We start from the raw sequence: 19,516 nt of genomic DNA on the forward strand, positions 1-19,516 counted from the left end.
TGAATCCCTTGGTATCGTCCTCAATGGAAGACCACCAGAAGTGTTGTCGGAACATGCCAAGGTGCGTCTCATTTCAGAGGGGCCAAACCAGATGGGAGTGTAGCAGGGTGTTCCACGTGGGAGCATTTTACCTTGTCCTCCACTTCCCAGGTTACCGCGCCCATGATCCACCATGTCGGAAGAGGATACCTTCAGGTTGTGGAGGAGCGCTTCAGGCTGGAACTGATGGGACAAGGCGTCAGGTTTGATGTTTTTAGAGCACAACATCAAAACGGTTAAAGAATAGGACCCCCCTGGCTTGACGAGGATACAGCCGTTCAGCCTAACGGATGTATTCCAGATTCCTGTGATCCGTTCAGACCACAAATGGCTGTTCCGCCCCTTCCACCCAGAGCCTCCACTCCTCCAGTGCAAGTTTCACCGCCAACAGTTCCCACTTCCCAATGTCATTATTCGTCTCTGCCAGAGACAGCTTCCGGTAGAAGAAGGCACACGGGTGAACCCTCCGATCCTCAGCCGACCACTGAAATAGGACTGCCCCCCCCTCCGGTGTCTAAAGCATCCACCTCCACAATTTACTGGCGACAGGGGAAGCTGGGAATATGAGAATTGGTGCAGAGGTGAAGCGTGATTTTAAACTCATCAAAAGCCCTCTCAGCCAGAATGGAACATTCTGGGAGGTGAAGCGGTGAAGGGAGCTGCCACCAAACTGTAGTTCCGAATGAAACATATGTAGAAATTAGAGAAGCCCAGAAAGTGCTTGAAGCTCCTTGTGAGTGGGAGGAGGTGGCCAGTCCGTGACTGCCTTGGTCCATCAATGTTACCAGCGTCAATGAAAAATCCCAGGAAGGACACTTCTGAGGCGTGGAACTAACATTTTTCGGCCTTTACAGGGAGCTGGTTCTCCAGAACCTAAATTGGCCCACCCCTAGTGCATCGTTGTATTTCAGCTAAAAGAGCAAAATGTAAACACTCACAGAATTTTCTGTGTGACAATAGATCAATGATTAGACTAGGGTAAGGTGGTGATTGAGTGGGTGTGTGATATCCTGTTCTATTAAGGTTACAATGTGTGTAATGGACTTTTTGTTTAGCTCCGTGAGGTTGGGTCTGGGGCGACCAATTTATGAAAAAGCTAATAAAATGATCAAAAAAAATGCTTATCGGAGTTAGCTTTTTATTTTTATTTTATTTTACTTCACTAAAAAATGTTGTAAAAAGGTGACATTTATTTTTCTAAAAGTGAAATAAATTAAGCCGACACTTTTAGATTTAAATGTTTACAGAAAGCCCTAAACTACTATGTTTATTTCCTTTTATACAAAAGGTAACTGGTGAAGCTGCAGCCTCGGTGTGTACGAGTGATGTAAACAGAGTGATGGACAAGCATCCTTCAGACTCGGATCCCCCACCTTCTATTGGAAAGGAAGAGCAACACAGACATTCTGGTAAATTAACAAATTGACGTAATTAGTTTGTTAACATCAACAATATTGAGTCTCGCTTTAATATTTATCTTTTTGCTGCAAGCAATATCAACTCCATTTTTTACAATGTTTTTTACAATCCTTCAAAGAATAATAAAATGGGAAATAGTATACTTGCAGTATATTAGGCCTTTGACTTTTAATATTTGGTTTCAATATTCTGCAGAGACATAATACTTCTTGAGTCAGCTAAAAGTAATGTTGCTAACCCACCAATATTTATATTGAAAAAGTGTCTTTCTTCATGTTTCTTTAACTGGGGATGCAGTGTCTTATTGTGCATTTTAATGACGCAGTGCACACAACTTAGCCTGTAAACTTACATTTACACAGTCTTTCCAAAATAAACCATTCTTATGCAAATGTAATTGTATTTTTTCAAATATATTTTCATGTGTCACTAGGTTTTTGAATGCAAATACCCCAAACAGATGAAATTGCATTGTGTCCACACTGTTACTCAATCATACAACAAACTGAACCAAGCCATTGACAACCAATCACACAGTCCACGAGGGAAAGAATCACTTTTAACTATAAAAGTGATTAATTCACAAGCGTGACGAGCATGTTGTGTTAATGTCTTGACATCATCATTAAATCCATAAAATCCTTTCCTTTTATTTACCCATGTCTGATCAAGATTTGTAAGCATTGAAAAAATATATTTAAAAATGTTTCACATCTAAAAAAGTTTAGCAGGAAATAATGGTTAGATTAAGTGAAAGAGGTGATGTATATCTTAATGTATGTGTGTAATTATATACTTATCCACTTTTAAAATAGCTGAATTTCTTTATCCAGCTGGCACAAGTACCTCTGCTCCAAGGACTCTGAAAGCCAACAAACATACCAGAGAACCGAGTAAGTACATGAATCTTACCTCAAATCATTGAAAAGTTATTTTGTTGTATGTGTTTTACAAGCAGACTTTTTACCGTTACTCGTTGCTAGTGCCCTGACCACTGTGCCATTTCAATCCAGTTAAATCCTATGTTTATTTTTTTCATCTAAAGACGTGATAATACACTGCTCAAAAAAATAAAGGGAACACTTAAACAACACATCCTAGATCTCGATGAATGTAATATTCCAGTTGAAAATCTTTATTCATTACATAGTGGAATGTGTTGAGAACAAAATAACTTAAGAATGATCAATGGAAATTAACCCATGAAGGTCTGGATTCAGAATCATACTCAAAATAAAAGAAGAAAAATCAGATCACAGGCTGATCCACCTTCTGTGGAAATTCCTCAAGACAATTCAAAATGAGGCTCAGTAGTGTGTGTGGCCTCCACGTGCCTGTATGCACTCCCTACAACGTCTGGGCATGCTCCTGATGAGACGACGGATGTTCTCCTGAGGGATCTCCCAGACCTGGATCAGGGCATCACTCAACTCCTGGACAGTCTGTAGTGCGACGTGGCGTAGCTGAATGGAACGAGACATGATGTCCCAGAGGTGCTCGATTGGATTCAGGTCGGGAGAACAGGTAGGCCAGTCCAAAGCATCAATGCCTCCGTCATGCAGGAACTGCTGACACACTCCAGCCACATGAGGCCGAGCATTGTCATGCATCAGAAGGAACCCAGGGCCCACTGCACCAGCATATGGTCTGACAGTGGGTCTGAGGATCCCATCCCGGTACCTAATGGCAGTCAGGGTACCTCTGGCCAGCACTTGGAGGTCTGTACGGCCCTCCAAGGATATGCCTCCCCAGACCATCACTGACCCACCACCAAACCGGTCATGCTGGAGGATGTTGCAGGCAGCAGAACGTTCTCCACTGCGTCTACAGACTCTGTCATGTCTGTCACATGTGCTCAGTGTGAACCTGCTTTCATCCGTGAAGAGCACAGGGCGCCAATGGTGAATCTGCCAATCCTGGTGTTCTCTGGCAAATGCCAATCGGGTTGCACAGTGTTGGGCTGTGAGCACAGGCCCCACTTGTGGACGTCGGGCCTTCATACCGCCCTCATGGAGTCTGTTTCTGACAGATTGAACAGAAACATGCACATTTGTGGCCTGCTGGAGGTCATTTTGTAGGGCTCTGGCAGTGCTCCTCCTGTTCCTCCTTGCACAAAGGAGCAGATAGCTGTCCTGCTGCTGGGTTGTGTCCTCCAACGGCCCCTTCCACGTCTCCTGGTGTAGTGGCCCATCTCCTGGTATCCTCCTCCATGCTCTTGACACTGTGCTGGGAGACAAAGCAAACCTTCTTGCCACAGTGCGCATTGATGTGCCATCCTGGATGAGCTGCACTACCTGAGCAACTTCTGTGGGTTGCAGACACCGCCTCATGCTACCTCTAGTGGTGAGGGCACTGGCAAAATGCAAAAGTGACCAAAAATCAGCCAGAAAAGATAAGGATAGGGAAATGGTCTGTGGCCACCACCTGCAGAACAATTCCTTTATAGGGGTTGTCTTGCTCATTGCCTCTCTTTCCACCTGTCTGTTCCATTTGCACAACAGCAGGTTAAATGGATTCACGATCAGTGTTGCTTCCTAACTAGACAGGTTGATATCCCAGAAGTGTGATTGACTTGGAGTTACATCGTAATGATTATGTGTTTGCTTTATTTTTTTGAGCAGTGTACATAAAGGATGTACATAATGGAGAAACTAAGCTGTCTTACTCTTTAAGAATTCAGAAAAAAACGTTCTTTAGTCTTAATGAACCGATTTTGAAATATCTGCAAAATTGTTCTGTGGGGAAAAAACTTTTTGATATTTAAAATGAACACTTTCCATGTTCTATTGTTAATAGTTTATACTTACCAAGAGAGAAAAATGGTACACACACAAAAATATATAAATCTTGGAAAGGTGTGACTGCAGAACTGTTGTTGGACGTGGATTGATGTTCTCTGATTCTTTCTTTAGTTGAACATTTTTGGATGCCATTATCCATATCTTATCACCAATGCAAATGTGCAAATTGATGCTTTTCAAAAAAAAAAAAACATTTCAAAATGGGAAAAGCTGTCAAAGGGTCTTACTCAATCCCAACTGTCTTCATCCTTTTGTTCCTCTTCCTTTGATTCACCTGCCACAGTCATATCGTATCTGCAAAGTTCCGCCTGTCCCTGCTCGACTGAGGACCCTAGCCAATTTCAGTGTACCCTCCCTGGATGCTCAAAGACTTTTCGCAAGGCAAAGCTGCTGGACTACCACCTCAAATACTATCACTGTAACATCCTGGGTCAGGACCAGACCCCGCACCATCCACCCAGAGCAAAGGAAGACGCAATGCAGGCTCCATCAACCGTCCTACCACCCTCTCCTACAATGTGCACACTAGAGCTCCAAAATGGCCAGAGACGACGGGCAAAGTCTTCCTGTTCGTGTAAGCACATAAGCATACAATGATATAAATTATGATCCTGTTGTACATTTATAGATTTTCTATTGATGAGTGTGTATGTGTGTGTACAGTTCAATCCTCCCAAGATTTTCAGATAAAAGCAGTACAACCAATATCCTGCTCTTGGAAGAGAAGAAGCTGCTCAGCTTCTCATAGTTGTGATAGCGCAGAACTCCACTCCACAAACAGCTCGTCTCAACTAGCCATCGTGCCGTCACACGTCTTTTCCCCCGGGGATGTGATGCTGAGTCCTCTTAACTGTCCTACTGCGCTCGGAACCACACTGGATGCAGGTACGGTTCTTGTACAATGATGCCCCAGTCCTGATCCATAAAGTCAACTTCAGATCACTTGCTTGATAATGACATCTGAACTAATGAACACATGCTGAACACAGTACACAGTCTGCACAATTCTGTGTGCATTTACCCTAAGTTCGGAAATTATCTCTGAAAATGGAAGGAAAAAAAAAAACAACTTGATTTCAAATAGGTACAAACTCAGTGTGTTTCAGTTGAGGAGATTTACAATTTAATTCCCTAGCTGGCAACTGTTGGATGCAATGGAAGCCGTTGAAAAATGTAGTTTGATGCAAACGTTGTTCACAAAACTCATGGAAAATATTTGTCAACAATCTTTTTTCCCCCATGATTAAGACTATCAATATTAATTATGACTAAATAAGACTAAAATGTTGGAGGATTAACATACATTAAAATTAAAACCTCTCTCCCTGTCTAGCATGCGGCTATCCTGCAAAATAAAGTATAGAAAATATATAAAATACTTAATATAGATTGCATCCTTGTCGTTGGTTTAATGTTGCCCGGGTCCAAATCTCTTCCCGGCCCTCTCCCCACGCTCTCATTAATGATGCCTGGCAGATGCCCACACCACACTGTGCCGCTCCATTTTTTCATGGAACAAAACAAAACACTATGTGTAATGGGAACACTTCCTCACTCACTCCCTAACCGCCCCCCCCCCCCCCCCCCCCTCATCAGCAGATTGCACAGAGTGGCAAAATGCCTAAAACCGGTGGTGGGGTTCCATGTGCCCTTTTTTTTTTTTTTTTTTTTTTTTTTTAAAGCACCTGCCCCTCCTAACGTCTCTGCACTGGCCTGGCCCACACATGCCCCAACCTAATTCAAGATCGAATATTGAATGTGAAATTCAGCATATAAAATGAGAAAATACATTATTATTCCACTGGGGGAAATATTATGATTCATAAATTGGCTTCAACGTCAATTCTCTGCAGAAAATGAAGTGATCTATATGGACTCTTTTCATTTATATCAAGTAGAGAGAAAATCAGAATGCACAATTCTAGGTGACACACAGGAGGAAATGGAAATTACTCATTAGTCATATTACAAAGTCCCACTAGGTGTTGCCAAACTACTGTAAGAACTCCATAATTCTTGAAGAACAGAAGGAAACCAGCTTTGATCAGAGCATGAACTCTACATTTGAAATAATAGAAATACAGGTACATTTCCCCTAATTAACATGCTGATCTCTTTGTACTGTAGAATTTGTCATGTAATCCCTAACGAAGGCGGGGTGATGTTCAAAACACATTATTGTTTTTTCACTATGCATTTGCTGTGAACTTGCCATTTCAAAGAGTGCCTTGGATTGTTGTTTTCTATCTGTATTAGTTTAAAAAAAATACAAAGAAGGGGTGCCTGGGCCTGAGAAGAAGTGGAAGAAATTAGTTATATTTGGCTATGAAATTAGCAATTATCAAATGTGACTCATACTAGACTAAAATGTTTTCTAAATCTAAAATGCTGACAAAGGAAAGCTGTAAGAACCCTATAGTTTTTATTTTTAGATTCCACATTTAAGATTTTAGATTGCACATTTAAATATAGAATGTGCCTGAGCGTCATTACATTACATCATTGAGCAGACGCTTTTCTCCAAAGCAACTTATGAGGATTATAAAATATTTTTCGATGTTTAATAGCAAATGCTAATTTGACTAAGTTATCCTTCAAATTATATGATACTGTTGTATTTAATGGGTTTTGCACATTAGTTTCTGCATTTTTCGAATGCTGCTCACTGCTCCTGGCTGTGCCCCCGGAGGAAGGATGGGTTAAATGCAGAGGCCTCATTTCACCGGCCACCATCCAAAGCATGTGTGTGCGTGCATGTGTTGTAGTGTGGTGTGCTGTGTGACGATTAAAGATTGTTGTTCTTCTTCTTCTTCTCTCACCTCCCCCAGGCTTAATCAAGATGGGAAAGCGAATAAAACTGGACGGCACCAACCACACAATAGGTCTGACAATCCATCTTTTTTATCTTGTTGACTGGCTGTTAACCCTGTCTCTCTGATTGTGTCTCTGTTTTTATTTCTTTAATGTTTGTTGGTCAATTTACCTTAATTGCTTGCATGTTTACCTGCCATTTTCATGAATATGTGCATGCACACATATGGGGGGTTGGCAAAATAACAGAAACAACTAGCAATAGATTAATATCAAATACCTTATAAAGAATAGGACCACCCCTTGCCTTCAGAACATCTGCAATCCTTTTTGGAATATTTTCATATAATCCTGAACCATATACTGTATATGCAGTGAAATATTGCACCATTATTCAAGAAGAAAATCCTCCAGTTCTTTGAGGGATGAAATGGAAATGTATTTTGCGTCCTTCTGTCCAGAACCTTCCATAAAAGTTAAACAATGTCCATATTAGGTGGATGGAAAGGCCATGGTAGGAAGAGAGGCCTCCAGTTATTTTGAGGGATGAAGGAGGTCGAAATCTACTTTGATTTTTTTCACTCCAGAACTTCCCAAGAAGGTTCAGTCATTAAGATCAGGTGATTGGGAAGTCTTATTGAACCACTCCTGAATTTGTTTTGTAGTCTGTATTATTTTTATTTTGTAAACAGTTTTTATTGAGAAAGTAGTAAGCAATTTAACATGAAGTAAGTATTGTATTTTTCTTTTTGCCATAGAAGTCAATATCCATTTTATTCAGTACAATTAATGAAATCTGTTTAAAGAAAGCAGGCACTTATGGCCCTGTTTACACCTGGCATTATAATGCGTCTCAGTTGATCCGATCACAAGTGGACACCTCTAAGTACAGGGGTGAACACACCCAAAATGCATTGAGGACATATTGAGATCCGATCGCTCAGACCACGTTTGAAGGTGGTCTGGGCCGTATATGGACACATTCTTTTAGCAGTGCGTATGTGTCCAAGGCCATATTGAAGGACCGCCTACTCAACTGACATCCTCGGCGTAAGTATAAGTGCGTACTATTTGTGTGCCAACGGCATCATATTAAAGTGCAAGTAATAAACAAGAAGAAGCTACAACAACAGGTAAAATGGATTCTCGTGGATGGAGTACACAGGAAACACGCTGTCTGATTTCCATTTGGGCTGAAGGATCAACGGCAGCTGGAAGATCCATTTTGTTACCGAGCGATTTATGAGATTTCAGTCTAGTTGGGAAATAGGGGAAGTCTCCCCATTACAGAAGTGCAGGAAGTATTTACACAAAAACTTTTTTAAGAAATGAAGTCCCATAGCAACTAAAAGCAATGGGGAGATGTGTGTGACACTGCACGGGACACACTTTTTTTTTTTTGTTCCGTTCAATTAGGAAACAGAAGAAAACAAATACATCTAAAATAAAAACAAGTTTTGTTTTTATTTGTTTTGTTTGGAGACATGGGATCCAGAATGCGCAGTGGAATGGAGATCTCCATCACGCAGTGATCCAATACAGAACAACACAGTCCTTTATGCCTTGGGCACATGACGCGACTTTTAAAGTCATCAGATCACTGTACAGTTCACACTTTCTGTCTTGTGATCGGGAATCTTGAATCTTGTCATAGTGGTTTCACACTACATGACTGATTGTCGACAGGGTGTCACACATTATAAGATCTTACACAAGGAGGAATCCCCGACAAGTCTGTCTGGTCTCCAAATCACGTTTTGTCACGTAAACACATTTGAGAAGAGACCCCGGAAATGACGCTATGTTGTGTGTTTCTGGCTGCTGCTCCGCTGCACTCCCATCTCCCCAATCTCTCCTTCTCTAATCCTCCCCTCCCCCTCACGCCATGTCTGCTCTCATTGGCTGTAGCTCGTTGCGTCACTCCCGAGTCCAGCCTGACACAACCAGATAATAAACCTGCTTGGCTGAGCACTCGGTGAGTAGTCGGATCACATTTTGAGCAGTTCACACCACACACTCGGTGCTCATGAGAGCGTGGTATGATTTGCGTCCGATCTGGAGCTTTGCACAAAAGAGTGCTTATAGTGGTTGACCGTCTGCCTGATGGGAGTCTATCCATCACAGCCAGAAATACACCAGTGGCAAACTTATTTTGTCCCATTAAGTGAACCTCAGGTGTTGTGGACTCATCCAGATGAATCTCAAGTTTTTTTTTTCCTCCTTGTGTCTTCTTTGTAAACTTTGTTGGAGACATTGTTTTCAGTCGTTCCTCCAATGCATCAAATTGATCTCGCAATCCTGCAACTTATTCCTGCATATGATTTCAACAAAACCACCGCATAACACAGGTGCAGCTTTACAGCCTGCAGTGTCACCCATGGCGCCTTTTCTTGTTTGTGCTTCACTGTCATAACTATATTAATCTACCAATATGATGCATTGCAGGCATGCAAACTTGTCACCCTTCGGCAAAATTTGCAGTTTTGAAACCAAAATTGGCCATCTACGTGATTCGTGGAGATCCGATGAGAAAATATTTCAGTCAGGGCTGGGGGGCGGGGCTTCAATCCATCTGTATGTAGATCTCTCAATATGCGCAGGCGCCAAGTGTCGCCTGCACCCTGCTGTCACCTGACTTCAAGAAAAACAACGAGGGCACGGACATGGACATATAAGCTGTGTCCCATTTCGGAGGCTCCTTCAAATGAGGTCTAGAAATGCAGCCTTGTTTTCCCAGGTTTTAAGGCTTAAACGTTTGAAGGTAATGTATGTTTCGTAGCCCTGAAGAAGTCAGATTAATTATGGTCGTATTGTGTCGAGAGGACGCTGGCATGTTTTGTTGCCGCTTCTCACCTCCCTGTTTGCGTGTCTATTTTCGTTTGTTTCTCGTCTCCCCGAACTTTTGGCTGTTGGCTTTTGCTTTTCTAGCTACTTCAGTTTTGGCCCACTGCTGCAACTACCTGGGCCTATTTCTTTTTGTGTTTCCGCTGAAACTGGATCAACGACTTGCCGTCTTGTCAGCTCCGAGCCCTCTCATCTCGCTGCTAGTCCTCCCTGCTAGCTAGCGCCACTAGCCGAGATAGGCGCTCACCTGTTGCTGAGATGGTGCTCACCTGTTGCTGAGATGGTGCGCCTAAAATACTACGCATTGGAACTCATGAATCTCTCCTGTCACTCCACTCCAAACTGCCTCGCCGACATTAAATCCATCGGACTCCTGTGCCACCCTTGCTATGTCCACAAGTCTGTTTACTCGGATCGCACTATTCCATCCATAATGTCGAATCGGCGGAGACATCATCATCATAAAAAATCCCATGTGCACTCTGTTCTGCAGCCACTGGTCTGTCTTGACAGGCTCTTTCCTCCCAACTCGCCTGCCTCGCCTTCTATAGTTTAAACTGCAACATTCATGCTACAGAATGCACAATCTTTCAGCAATAAATCACTGCTCAATTACAACATCATCATGAACGGAAAATTGACTTTCTCTGTTTAACTTGGCAAGTTCAACAGGACTTTATTACACTCAACCAAGCCACTCCCCCCTGGATATGTGTACATACAGAAGCCCCGCCCCATAGGTCATGGTGGTGGGCTGGCTGTAATACACCGAGCAGATAACCTGGTCAAAGGACTCTCGGTGCCAAACACCACCTCTTTTGAATGTGTTGCATTTTCTCTCACTGCACACCTCCAGGTTGTCCTCATCTATCGCCCTGCTAAAGTCTCCACCACCTTCATGTCTGAGCTGTCTGAACTGCTTACCTCAGAGAAGCCAGATGGCCTTGGAGTAACCCCCATGCCCAGCCCCAAGGAGCATGACCCAGTCCCAGGGAGCACGAGGAGACCCCGCACCCCAGGGGCGAGCCGGCAGGACCCACATGCCCACCCACGCGACGCACAAGAGGGAGGCCCGCACCACCGCAACCGACCAGACGCCCCGCCCGGCGCCCAAGTGCCCATACACGTAGCAGCGTGTGCCCAGCGCTGGGCACCTCAATGTTACCCACGCCCAACAGGCCCTCTGCCACCCCCAGCACCCAGGGCGCCCGCCGCAGAGAAGCCGCGCCACAGAAGCAAAAGGCCAACAGCCGTCCCCCACACCCCAACTCATACCCACAATGGCAAGCAGTCCCCCCAGGGGCCCCGGAAGGCACCCGGGGGGACTCCGCAGCCTTGCCAGGTTGCAGCACATCCCAAGCCGCCAGGCGCAAGCCGTCAGGACTCCAGCTAGGCCGGAAGGGGGCGCCCACCCGATCGCCCCCGGGCCAACCACGCCCCCACACTGACCCGCAAGCGACTGGCCACCACGGAAAAAAAAAAACCCCAGTGCTCAATGTGTGCTGTTGGTAATTGCCGTTAAAATTGCGGGGTTGGGGGTGCGAGTGCTTCAGGCAAATTGAACCCGAATCAATCGCACCCCTCCTGTCTTGCAGACCCTGGTCCGATGGAGTGTTGTTCGGAGTAGGATTGGTGTGCCAGTGTATGTGTTCCAAGCTAATGTGAGTGGGATTAAAATTTTGGGATGGACGAGAAGCACGCTTGGGCAGGAGCGTGACAGGCAAGATGGCAGCTGCCCACCGCATCCCCACCCACATAACCTGCACCCCGCCCATCCCGCAAGCCCTCGGTCTATTGTGTGGTGTATGTGCTGAGTATGAATTTTGGCACTGTGAGAAATAGGCGAGTCGCGACTGTATCGATCCAGGGGCGCAGCAGGCCTGGGGGCAACCACGCAGACCCCCTCCCCCCGGACCCAGCCGCGCCCCAGTGCGCCCACCTCCCGTACCTGGTAGCAGCCGACCTACAGCGATTAGCCAAGCGCGCAGAGCGTCCGCCATGCGCCTCCGCCATGCGCCTCCGCCATGTCGGGCAGCTCCGGGCCCCCATCAGACACCTGGTCAGCCCCCAGCCGCCGAGCATGCGGACTATAGAACAGAGGGCGGCCGACGGCACCCCCACCCACAGCCCGACCCCCCCAGCGACAAGTTCCCCGCGCACCGAGAGCGTTAGCGGGCAGGTACCCCGGAAGCCCGGGGAGATGACAGGAGACGCCAGGAGACGCCAGGAGACGGAGACGCCAGCTCCAGGTACTCGCCGGGAGCACATCGTCCACATGCCCCAAAGCACCTTGACATTACACTGACTTAGCAAGACTCAAGTGTGAAATGATGGAGTTATGTCAGTGATAAAAGTAGCCCATATTTCATTAAATGAATCAACATTTTTTTGGGATATTGCCAATAGTTTTTCCATTGAGATGTAATCTATTAATAACTGCAACCATTGGGATGTGGTGAGATTATCTCTCTTTTTCCAATTGAGTAATATTGTTTTTCTTGGCCATTGTTAAGGCGATCAAAATGGGTTGGTGGTGTTTCAGTGGTGGATCGACTGAGGAGAGGTCACCGAGAAGACATATAGACGGGGAGACTGGAATGCTGCTAACCAGAAGGGTTTATGGCATCTTGGTGATGTTGGTCCAGAATACTAGGATAGGTGGGCAGAGCCAGAGGGCATGAAAGTAGTCACCTCTGGTATCAAGGGAACAGCGAGAGCAAATGTCTTCATCCACAAAACCCATTTTGAACATTTTGTGTTCCGTGATATGGGCTCTGTGCAAAATCTTATATTGGATGAGTTGCATTTTGGAGTTGCGGGTCATAGAAAAGGTGTTGTTGCACATAAGCTTCCACAGGTTGATATCGGTGGGAACAGCAAGGTCTCTTTCCCATTTCATTGTAGGTAAAGAAAGGTGTCGTCTGTTTTTAATAAAAGTTTATATATTCTGGAAAAGGTATTTTTCAAGTGTCCGATATGAGTGAGATGTTCAATCATTTCAGGTGGTTGTAGGATGTTGTTCGTCAATTTGATTTTAACTTTTTGAGACTGCTGTAATGCTGGTTTCTTGTATTTCCAATAAAATTTGGTGACTATTGAATCTAGAGTATTAAACCAATCATTGGTTGCACTAGGGTCATTGAAAATATATTGTTTATTTTTAGAAGTATATTCATTTTCACTGCTGCTATCCTACCAATTAGGGAGATGGGTAGGTTGTTCCATCGAATGAGGTCTTCAATGGATTTGAGCAATGGAGTGAAGTTAAGCGGAAACAAATCTGATAGATTGGGGGAGATATCAATACCAAGATGTCTAATATTGCCCGTTATGATGGTTAATTGAAGTTTCTGGGTTGCAGCATTACAGACACCCCCACTGAGTGGTAAGACTGTGCTTTTAGTCCAATTTATTAAATAGTCTGAGATAGCTGAGAATTTAGATATAAGATTGAACACCTCCGGTAGGGATGATATTGGGTTCTGTATTTACAACAGGATATCGTCTGCATACAAACTGATTTTGTGAACAGAGTTTCCTGTTTGTATGCCTACAATATTACTGTTTTGACTGATAGCCGCCGCGAGGGGTTCAATAAAGATGGCGAATAGTAAAGGGGAGAGCGGACATCCTTGTCTTGTGCCGCGTTGTAGAGTGAAACGCTGTGAAGTGTGACCATTGGTGATGACAGAAGCAGATGGAGAGTTGTAGAGGATTCTGATCCATTGAATGAGGGACTCTCTAAAGCCAAATTTGTCCAATTAACTCTATCAAATGCTTTTTCGGCATCCAAAGAGGCAATAATAGTACTAAAGTTGTTCCTTTTAGATATGCTCATCAGACTGAATAAACAACGCATATTGCTGGATGAGTGTCTGCCTTTGACAAAGCCTGTTTGGTCTGGGTGAATTATAAATGGAATTACTTTTTCAATTCTGTTGGTTAGTGTTTCACTTATAATCTTAAGGTCGCAATTAATAACGCTAATGGGTCTGTAACTGGAGGTGAGGGTTGGGTCCTTATTGGGTTTGAGCAAAACCGAAATGAGAGCAGTATTCATGTGCGGAGGCATGGTGGAGGTTGACTTGACCTCTGTAACCATTCTGATGAATAATGGGGAGATAAGTGGCCAGAAGTGTTTATAAAATTCCACTGGGTAGCCATCTGATCCAGGTGATTTATTGTTGGGCATAGAGAAGAGCGCTTTACTGAGTTCTTCAAGAGTAAGTGGTTGACCTAAGGTGGTAGCCTGCTCCGTTGAAAGCTTAGGAAGGTCAATATCATCAAGGAATGAGTGAATGTTTGATATATTCGATTCATTATCCACATGATATAGGTTATTATAATAGTCTCTAAATATCTTATTGATGTCTTACAGAGAGTATGTTATTCTACCCTGTGAATCTTTGATGGATTTTTCTCTATCACGTTTCAATTGATTGGCAAGAAATTTACCTGATTTGTCATTGAATTCAAAATAATTTGCTCTTGTTCGTTCCTTTTATGGATGATAGTATCAAGTTGAGATGTATTGTCCTGATCTCATTTCGGATTTGCTCAGAAGATGAGTGGGCTTGTTGGGAGTGCAACTCCTTTAGTCGCTGTTCGAATATATTTTGGCATTCTTGTCCTTTCTATTGCTTGTGAGTGGAGAATGATTAGAACTGCCTTAGCTGTTTCCCAAAGTAAGGATGGTGATATTTCTGGGGAGTCATTCAGTTCAATGAAGGAAGTCCATTCTCTTGAAAAGAAATGGTTAAATTCTTTATCTGTCAAAAGTGAGGTGTTAAACCGCCACCTGCCGGGAGGGTTCCGGTTTGTTTCATTTATCAGGTTGAAACTAATCGGCCCGTGATCGGAAATTACGATAGGGTGGATTTCTGGATTGGTGATTTTGGACAGTGCGGAGTTACTTGTCAAGTATCCTCAAAACCTACCTGTTCAATGAGGCCTACTGTCCCTGACCCTTTTTGCTTTCCTTTTTTTTTTCCCCTGTTCTTTATTTATTTTAATTTATCTACCTTGTCTTGTTTTGTTTTTTTGTTTTCCATTGTAAAGTGTCCTTGTGTTTGTGAAAGGTCCTATATAAATCCCAGTTATTATTATTATTATGTTGTGAACTATTGGAGATAACGTAAGTTTCGTTCTAAAGCGCCCCAATCCTCCATGTAATTTGGAAAGTGATGATGACAATGTAATTAAAATTTTTTTTGATTATTATAATTTCTTTGTGTTAAGTAAAGTCACATCAACTTGGTGAGAGGGACCCTCTCCATTGACACGGACCCTCAGGGTGAATTAGGCACAAAGAATTTCGCGTAGGGTGCCATGGAGGTCAGGACCGGCTCTGTTGGCAACTGACCACTACGTCCATTGTACACTTAATTCACGCCACAGAACTCAACGACATGCACTGAGTTGACGGTGCATGCCGGCAAGCACCCACACAATTTCCTAGAACTGTCTAGTTTAGCAATATTGTTCTTGGAGAGTATCAAGTTTTTCATTAATTATGTACCCAGTGGGATTGCCTTTTGCACTTAATAAATTCATAATTTGTACTTAATGTTGCGCAGTCTTGTTATTATTTTAGCTTGTCATCAAGTCAACCCTAAAGTAATCTTAAAAGTAATCACAAATGAGCATTTAGTAACTTACTTTTCAAAAAGGAAACGTCCCCAGGGCATTACCCTGGAACCCCCTAGTGGGTCTGTGTTTTTCTCCTCTCACGCATTCTTCTCATCTTTTTCACCCCTCAACAGTTTGCATGCCTGGCATTGACATTACATCAAGTGGTGATAAGTGACCACAGACACCCCTAGGTCAAATTAGGGTCAATAGCCTCATAACCCTCCCTTTGACAAACCAACCAACTACACATTAAATTCACTAACCTGTTCAAAATGTCTGAAACAAAAAGCCTTTCATGCTGAGGTCACCAGCATACAAGTCATGCATTATTCAGCAGGGCTGAATAATACTTGCTTAAAAATGCATCCCCAGGTGTGGGTCACATTGTATGCTAAGGGGGTTTTATGGAATTGAGCAGAATTTATTTATTTACTGTGAGGTGGATGCATTTCTCAGCAGGCATCCAAAACTTGCATCACATAACACAGTTCCTCTGCACTTCCAATGGAAACTTTTTCTCTGCTCACACACATTAATTAGCTGCCGTCAGGTTTAAATTATATCTGGAATCACATAAAAGATGAGTTGATTCACTGTACATTTTTTAATAGCATAATTTTCTATCTTTGCAGTAATCTTCTTGTCGTGTCCACAAAACAGTCAGTTACAAGGCTTGGCTAGATGTGGTTCAGCCACAGCTGAACACATTGCTGTCCCTTCTCATTAAACTCTGCTAAGTCCGATGCTGTGCAGGGCTGTTCCAGCAGGGGACATATCAGGAGGTGCTCCATGGTCTGTGGTCCAGTGCCACAGTCACACACAGCGTTCCCGTCATTCAGGTATCCCCATTGGCAAGAGTGGCTTTTGCATATCCAACACCAGATCTTAGTCTGTTAAGGCATTTCCACACTGCGTAGTTGGTGTCTGCTCCAGGAGGCAGTGCCTCGCTCGCCTTTAGCTCCATTGTTCAAGATTCAAGATTCAAGATTTTTATTTGTCACATACATATACATACTTCCATACATATATGCAGTGAAATGTAATGCAACGCACCCGGTGATAGCACACAATAAGTCCTAGGAAAAAGTACAAAAATAAAATAAAATAAAAAGTAGAAAATTCCTTTCTAATAGACCGACTAACTGACTCCTAAAAATATATAGAATAAAATACAATAAAAAATAAATTGAAATAAAATGGAATAGGTTGAAGGAATATGCCTATGTATATACAGATATGTGCATTTAAAGTGGCATGTGAATTAAAGTGGCATGTGAATGTGAATAGTGTGAGGTAGTGTTTGGGATAATACAGCACAGTATACAACAGTACGGCGCAGCAATACGGCATCACGAACAACCCTGAACAGTGATACAGTATGCGGTACAGTATGCTACATACAGTACAGTAGGTAGTGGAGCCTAGTGCATGGCTCAGTTAGGACCCCTGGTGAGGTCAGCGTTGACAGTTCTGATGGCTTGAGGGAAGAAACTCCGTCTCAGTCTCTCTGTTCTCGCTGCGTGACTGCGGAGGCGCTTGCCTGACCGCAGCAGCTGAAACAGTCCGTTGTTGGGGTGATGAGGATCCTTCATGATCCTACGGGCTCTGCTACTACACCTCCTGGTGTATAACTCCTGCAAGGGGGGGAGGGTAGTTCCAGTGGTACGTTCAGCTGAACGCACCACCCTCTGCAGGGCCCGCCTGTCCTGGGCAGTACAGTTCCCAAACCAGGCAGTGATGTTGCCTGTCAGGATGCTCTCCACTGCTCCAGAGTAGAAGGACTTGAGGATCCTCACCGAGACCCGGAATTTCCTCAGCTGCCTGAGGTGGTAGAGACGCTGCCTCGCCTTTCTCACCAGAGTGTCTGTGTGAACAGTCCATGTTAAGTCCTCTGTGATGTGGACTCCCAGATATCTGAAGCTGCTCACCCTATCGACAATAGTCCCATTAATCCACAAGGGCGCGTGCGTCCTCGATTGTGATCCACGCCTAAAGTCCACAATCAGCTCCTTGGTTTTGCTGACGTTCAGGTGTAGGCTGTTGTCCTGGCACCAGAGTGACAGGTCAGCCACCTCCTCGCGGTAGGCCTTCTCATCGCAGTCGGTGATCAGGCCCACGACCACGGTGTCGTCAGCAAACTTGATGATGGTGTTGGAGCTGGACCTGGCCACACAGTCATGTGTGTACAGGGAGTACAGTAGGGGGCTGAGGACGCAACCCTGGGGGGATCCTGTATTCAGGGTGAGGGAGCTTGACATGTACTTCCCCACCTTGACCACCTGGGGGCGGCCTGTGAGGAAGTCCAGGATCCAGGTGCACAGCGGAGCATTCAATCCTAGCTCCAACAACTTGACAGCCAGTCTGGTGGGAACTATGGTGTTGAAAGCTGAACTATAATCAATGAACAGCATTCTCACATAGGCCCCCTTCTGGCCATCCAGGTGCGTGAGCGTGGTGTGCAGTACCTGGGAGACCGCGTCATCCGTGGATCTGTTCTGCGGGTACGCGAACTGCAACGGGTCCAAGGTGCGGGGGAGGGAGGCGCAGATGTAATCCTTAATCAGCCTCTCGAAACACTTCATGACCACCGAGGTGAGGGCCACCGGACGGTAGTCATTCAGGCAGATTGGAGAGGCGATCTTCGGGACAGGAACGACGGTGGACCTCTTGAAACAGGATGGGACCACTGATTCAGCCAGGGAGATGTTGAATATTGTGGTGAACACCGGAGCTAGCTGGTTAGCACAGGTCTTCAGTACTCGCCCAGATATGCCATCTGGGCCCGCAGCTTTCCTGGTGTTCACCCGCATCAAAGCCCTCCTGACCTCGTGCACGGACACTGAGAGTGCACGCTCGTCCCCAGCGGTGTAACTCCAATTAGCCGGCGAGCTAGCAGTGCTGCTGCCAGACTCGAACCGCGCATAAAAGGAGTTCAGTTGGTTGGCCAGGGAGGCGTCCACACTCGTGGCTGGGGAGGAGCTGCTCTTGTAGTTAGTTATTGTTCGCAGCCCCTCCCACAAGCGTCTTGTGCCCCCCCGCTCCATCTGCAGCTCCACAGTGTCTCTGTACGTCCGTTTGGCGTCCCTCACCGCCCTCCGCAGATTGTACGACGCCGCTTTGTAGTTGTCCATGTTACCAGATACAAGTCCGTCGTTGTAAGCGGCCGTGCGCGCATTCAGAGCGCAGCGGATGGATTTATCAACCCATGGTTTCTGGTTTGGAAATATCCGAACTTTCACCGTGGGAACGATTTCATCCGTGAGTGTAGCCACAAAACTCACTACAGCCTCCGTAAACTCGCTGACGTCACTTGAACTTGCTTGGAACCTGTCCCAGTCTACGTCAGTCAGAGCGTCCTGAAGCGCAGCCTCTGATTGGTCCGTCCACCGCTTCACTTCCCTCGTCATCACCAGATCCCGCGCGATCAGAGGCCTGTAAACAGGAAGCAGCGAGATCGCGGCGTGATCTGATTTCCCGAAAGCAGGGAGCGACACGGGCTTGTATCCGTTCTTGTAAGGAGTGTAACAATGGTCCAGAGTTCTGTCTTCCCTGGTGGCACACGTGATGTGTTGGTGGAAATTCGGCAGAACTTTTTTAAGGTTGGCCCTGTTAAAGTCCCCAGTCACCACCACAGCCGCGTCGGGATGTCTGTTCTGAAATCCGCACAACACATCGTACAGAACCGACAGAGCTGCGTCGGTGTCCGCTTGCGGTGGGATATAAACGGCTGTAATGATGACCGTGCTGAATTCCCGGGGGAGATAAAATGGACGGCATAGTATGGTCAGCTGTTCCAGGTTCGGCGAGCAGGAGTGGGAGAGGAATTTGGTGTTGTTGGCGTTACACCAGCGGTTGTTTCTGGTGGGAGGTTCTCAAGTCTTTCTTCCCACCGAGTGACTCTTTCACTGCTTGCGCTCGGTGTTCTGAGAGGTGGGACGCTCTTCAGGAAACTTTTCCTCGATTTAAGGCGG

The 19,516-nt window shown here is 45.0% G+C and overlaps 1 protein-coding gene across 3 annotated transcripts in view; it reads left to right on the forward strand.

Moving 5' to 3' along the window:
* phf20l1 (PHD finger protein 20 like 1) overlaps positions 1-19,516 on the forward strand; it is a 108,655-nt gene that overhangs the window by 46,992 nt on the left and 42,147 nt on the right. For all 3 annotated transcript variants that reach the window (XM_080005035.1, XM_080005037.1, XM_080005036.1), the window contains exons 7-11: positions 1,328-1,448; positions 2,292-2,351; positions 4,543-4,833; positions 4,923-5,144; positions 7,088-7,141. In XM_080005035.1, coding sequence (XP_079861161.1) covers positions 1,328-1,448; positions 2,292-2,351; positions 4,543-4,833; positions 4,923-5,144; positions 7,088-7,141 — 748 coding nt within the window. The remainder of the gene's footprint in view (positions 1-1,327; positions 1,449-2,291; positions 2,352-4,542; positions 4,834-4,922; positions 5,145-7,087; positions 7,142-19,516) is intronic.

The sequence above is a fragment of the Zeus faber genome (genome assembly GCF_960531495.2).
Source record: "Zeus faber genome assembly, chromosome: 8".
Classification (NCBI taxonomy): Eukaryota; Metazoa; Chordata; class Actinopteri; order Zeiformes; family Zeidae; genus Zeus; species Zeus faber.